Below are 5,138 nucleotides of genomic sequence, written 5' to 3' on the forward strand. Positions count from 1 at the left end.
AGGTCGCCAGTATGACGCTCATGGATGTAATATAGAATTTGTTGAGGGGTTGGTGGGAGGTGTAACGAGACTATCAACTCCCCTTTAAGAGTAAAGAATATCTGACATCTTGTCAGCTACATATAGTATACTTTGTTTTTTGTAGTATACACATGATATTATGAACCAATATACAATACCAAAATGTATTTAAAGTACAGTATAAAGAAAAGGTGTCACTGCTCCCATCTAACTATAGTCTCTTGAGAACTGAGCGTAGCTCAGTTGGCAAGGCGCGGGAGTTCGCAGCCAGCCCACCAAGATTCAAGTCTCGGCTTGAGCGTTTGATGCTATAGAGTTTTCTTCTATAAAAACATGGCAATAGGCTAGTTTAGCCCGGGTTGGTCTTGTTTTTTTTAACTGCAGTCTCTTTATTGAAATTCGGAAAATATTTCATGTTACAAGGTTGATGAACCATGGAAAAGACGATTGCGAGAAATTTCGCAGTTACATGAGATATTTTGCATTTTCTTAGATCTATATGATCCGAAGCATTATATCATTAATCTTGTCCAGTTTAAATAAAGGTACATGTAATTCTGATTCTGAAAACATGTCTACAACCCATGAACACACATAGATGACGACTGATGAGAGAGGGCGGCCGTACACAAGAGAGATAGAGACGGCTGTCTGCAGATTCTTTGAGCACACCCACGCCCACGCCCACGCACTGGGTGGCAGGGAAATAAATAGCAGGACCTGCCCACACTACGCACACTAGACGGAACACACTCTTCGTCTCCGCCCAACACCCCCTCGTCTCCGTCCCTTTTCTCGTTCTTCGTCTTCCATCCTCGACCCATTTCCATTTGCGTTGAGTGAGCGCTAATTTTGGGCCGTTTCTATATTAAGCACGGCAAAATATCGTTTCCGTCCCCGACGACTATATAATTCCCGCGGAGGCGGTCACCGACTCACCGTAATACCAGTGCTCGATCGCTCGCTTCACGAGCTCCCTGGGTCTGGGTGGGGAGGTTGACCAGGGCACCTCCCGGATCCTGAATTAAGGCCACCGTTCGTTTCCCCTCCCCTCCCTCCCCCTCCCTCGCATTTAGCCTCTCACCGTTGTGGGGCGAGCCGCGGGCCATTTTCCCAACCGTCGTTCCGGTGGTGGCCGGGCGCCAGGTTGCGGTGAGTGACTCATGGGCATCCAGGTCGCGCCCCCCTCCCCATCCTCTCTGGGCGGCGGCTGCGTGAGGCTGTCGAGGGCCCAGTCGTCGTCGTCGCTGGCGACCTGGAGCGCCGGCATCGCCCGCCGGCGCTCCGGGCACGCGATGGTGACGCGCGCCCTCAGCGCCAGCATCGACAGCGTCGGCAGCCACGGCGGGGATGACGAGGAGTTCCTCAGGAGGATCCAGGAGCTCGCCGTGGGGCTGCACCCGGGCGCCGGCGGCTGCGGCTGGCCGGCGAGCGTGGAGCGGAGCGCCAGCAGCGTCGGCCTGCCGCTGTCGCTCAGGATGCTCAAGCGCAAGAAGCGGCAGCAGGGGCAGCGCGGCCGGTGGGACGAGCGGCTGCTCGACCGCGCCGGCGAGTCCGGCTCCGGCCGCGGCGCTGTGGGACGGGCGTTCTCGTCCATGGTGCTCATCATCCGGGAGCTCCAGAGCTTCGCGCTGCAGATGCGGCAGGCGCTCTTCTACGAGGACATGCAGAGCGTGCTCGCGCGCGTCCACGCCGAGATGGACGCCTCCTTCGTCTGGCTCTTCCAGCACATCTTCGCCGGCACCCCCGCCCTCATGGTCTCCGTCATGATCCTCCTCGCCAACTTCACCGTCTACTCCATGGGTGACAATATCGCGATGGCCGCCAACCTCCCGCCTCCCCAGCCCACCGTTGCGGCCGTCGCAATGCTCGACGCCCAGCACGCGGAGCAGTCCCGTCCCGATCAGCGGTTCGACAGCGTGTCGCTCAACATGTTCTCCATTGGCCGCACGGCCTCGGTGGACGGGAGCAGCGGCGGCGGTGGCAAGGCTCCGCCGGTCGCCGGGGCCACCGGCGACGATCGCTCGGACGAATCCTCGTACCGGCAAAGCGGCGCGGTGCTTCCTCAGGACGAGTCACAGGCGACGCCGGTGGGGGCGGCCGCGGAGGACACGGAGGACGAGCTGGTCATCTGGAAAAGGATAGCCGACGAGGCGACGAGAATGCAGGCGAGCGTGCGCGTGGAGGCTCTGATGGACCCGGACATCCTGGGGCAGCTCGTCGCGCCGGTGGAGGCGAAGCTGGACACGGAGGACGTGGCCGATTACGCGAGGACGGAGCAGAGATACGCGATGGCCGTGTCCGAGGAGCCCAGCAACGCGCTGCTGCTCGCCAACTTCGCGCAGTTCCTGTACCTGGTGCAGCGCGATCACGACCGGTACGTGCCGCGCCATGGCGCCACCAACCTGTTCGACGCAATGTCATCGTTTTTTCACCGCCGCTGACGGGCGGTGGTTTCTCCATGGTCGCATGCAGGGCGGAGCACTACTTCAAGCGGGCGGTGCGCGCGGAGCAGCCGGCGGACGCGGAGACGCTGGGGTGGTACGCGACGTTCCTGTGGAAGGCGCGCAACGACCTGGCGGCCGCGGAGGAGACGTTCCAGGAGGCCATCGCCGCCGAGCCCAGCAACGGGCACCACGCGGCGGCCTACGCGCACTTCCTGTGGAACACGGGCGGCGAGGACACATGCTACCCCCTCGACTGACGCGCGCGCCCGCCGGCCGGCCTCCGAGATCCAGCAGCACACCACGTCGATACGTCCCAGAACACGAAGAAAAAGAGTATAGTAGGAAGAGAGAGAGGATTTTTTTTACTCCACCCCCGCAAGAAGTCCACGCACTTCTCTCCCCATGTGCTTGGCCAACCACGAAGCAAATACTAGTATTACTACGCTTGCAAGTGCAGCTTATACATTCACACGGCACGGTGCAAGAATCTCTCGTTTTACTTTGGCTTGTTTACGGGGAGAACGGAGAGGAGGGGTGCAATGGCCGGCGGACGTCGGTGCATGCCGCGACGCGATGAATGTTCGGCGGCTTGCTTCCTCTTCCCCTTTCTGGAAAACCGGCGAGTGGGGGCAGTTGGCCGGAGACGGCGGGAGGGCGAGGGTGTGGTAGATCGGGCTCGCGGCTCCACGGGTTTGTCGGTTGCGCTCGGCCGTGGGTTCCCCTAGTAGCCGTACGTGTCCGTTCCGCTGGTGTCGCGTGTCACTCTATCTCCATGGCCGTGGATGCTTGCGGAGTCACGGTCTGCTGGATGGTGGCGATGTGAGGCTAGTCTGTCGTACTATAGATATGGTAAAGTAGAGGGAATCCGCTCTTCTCCAGTATACAGCAGCAATTTGGCCGCATGTAACTCTGCGCGTGAACAAGCAATGGGAATATCTCCAGTTCTCCCCTGAAAAATCCTGCATCAAGCAGCAAGCATCTCTCTCTCTCCCTCTGAAGAAATAGAATGCATCAGCATGCATTTCATATAGAGGAAAGATTCTTCGGAAGGCTCATTTTCCTAGAGAAATGACAGGATGACAGAGATTCCACTTCAGTGACTTGCGTTTTAGTAATCCATTATCTTAATAGCTAATGTACGGTAGCTGCTCAACTTTTAGCTTAATTTCTTAGTCTGTTGCTGGCTTTTCAGGTGTCTTTAGTTGTATACAATACTCGATGTTCCATACTCTATTGTACCGACATTTGAAAAGTTGGTTGTCCTTATAAACCTGTTTTGAATTTCGATTAGCTAATTTTCTCGTTGATTGGAAATCCCATCTCTTAGGAGCTAAGCGAACCATAAGTCATATTTAAGGTGCAAGTAAGCCTTTAGTAAAAGCAGCAGCATGATCTTTTTTTTTAAAAGGAGGATGTACCCCGGCCTCTGCATCTGGACGATGCATGCAGTCATATTATTAATTATTCACAAAGACCATACAAGATGATACATCAATAAACCTGAAACCACCATCTTGGCAACGCTGTTGCTACTCCTATCCCCTTGATGAAGGCGTGCCGAATGCCCGGGCCTAATACCAAACAGACGTCGCACCAAAGCCTAACATTTAATGCCGGATGTCCCATCCAAGCCACTATCTGGATTGGTTCCCACACCGGTTTGGCACACTCCCAGTGAGCACCGCACGCTGCAAGGGCCGTCACCTCCATCTTCTCTCGACCCATCGTCAGAGCAGAACTGATGCACCGACCTTGCCTGGCCTATCTACCATCAACGCCGCCATGACGCCGAACAACTTCATCCTCCTGCGCGAGTCCATCTCCAAACGCGCCCATCGCCGAACCTCTGGGGCGCCATGCCGCAGGGATCCGCCGTCGGCCTTGCGGTAGATGTAATAGTGCTCCTCCTCTTGTCCCCTCCAGCCAGCACGTGCTCCAAAACGATGCCCCCAGGAGGGACAACGGCATCGAAGGTGCCATCATCGTCCGATCCGGTAGACCCAGATCTAGGGTTTCCCCCGGAGCATCACGAGTGGGGCGACATGACCTAAAAGAACGATGCCTCAAGAAGGGAACGACGTCATAGATGCCGCCATCGTCTGCCATGACCGTAGTCGGCGCGATTTTCACCGGAAATCACGATCCCCCGATCTCGCAGCTGACGGAAACCGAACGGAGCTTCGCCGTGAAGACCAAAGCCGCCGTCGGCATGCCGGCAGGGAGCCTCCAGCCGCCCCTCACCGATCCTCCACGTGCCACCGGTTGCCACGCCGGGGCGGATCTGGACGGGACGCCAGATCCACGGCTTCCGTCGCCCATCTCCAGGCATAGACTCCACCGAGGGGAAGAGCACCACGCCGGCCATGGATCTGGCCGCCGCCGCATAGGCAAGGGACGCCGCCCTACCTGCTGCTCGCGGATCCAACTCCGGAGTCGCCCCTGTCGCCTCTGGGTGATCCCGCAGCCCCAGCCGAGTCCGGCCCTCCACGCGTTGGACGAGGCATCGCAGCACCGCCGCCGGACCTGCCCGCGCGCCGCTGCGCCCCGGATGAACGCGACGCTGCCGCCCGAGGACGCCCGCCCGCGTACCGAGCCCCCGCGCGAGGAGAAGATGGGGCCCCGCCGCCGCCAGCACCTACCGGGCTTTGCCCGGCAGCGCGGACCGGCGGC

At 58.4% G+C, this 5,138-nt stretch overlaps 1 protein-coding gene across 1 annotated transcript; it reads left to right on the forward strand.

Moving 5' to 3' along the window:
* Nucleotides 1-745: 745 nt before the first annotated feature.
* On the forward strand, nucleotides 746-2,937 carry LOC123079795 (uncharacterized). The gene is made up of 2 exons (XM_044502604.1): nucleotides 746-2,398; nucleotides 2,497-2,937. The coding sequence occupies exons 1-2, from the start codon at nucleotides 1,185-1,187 to the stop codon at nucleotides 2,723-2,725; spliced, it is 1,443 nt and encodes a 480-aa protein (XP_044358539.1). The 5' UTR covers nucleotides 746-1,184; the 3' UTR covers nucleotides 2,726-2,937.
* Nucleotides 2,938-5,138: the final 2,201 nt, after the last annotated feature.

The sequence above is a fragment of the Triticum aestivum genome, chromosome 3D (assembly GCF_018294505.1).
Source record: "Triticum aestivum cultivar Chinese Spring chromosome 3D, IWGSC CS RefSeq v2.1, whole genome shotgun sequence".
Classification (NCBI taxonomy): Eukaryota; Viridiplantae; Streptophyta; class Magnoliopsida; order Poales; family Poaceae; genus Triticum; species Triticum aestivum.

Excerpts from the sequence above, each read along its gene's own strand:
- LOC123079795 (XM_044502604.1), top strand. The coding sequence starts at position 1,185 with ATGGGCATCCAGGTCGCGCCCCCCTCCCCATCCTCTCTGGGCGGCGGC. Across the intron at positions 2,399-2,496 it reads GTGCAGCGCGATCACGACCG|GGCGGAGCACTACTTCAAGC; the intron begins GTACGTGCCGCG and ends GGTCGCATGCAG.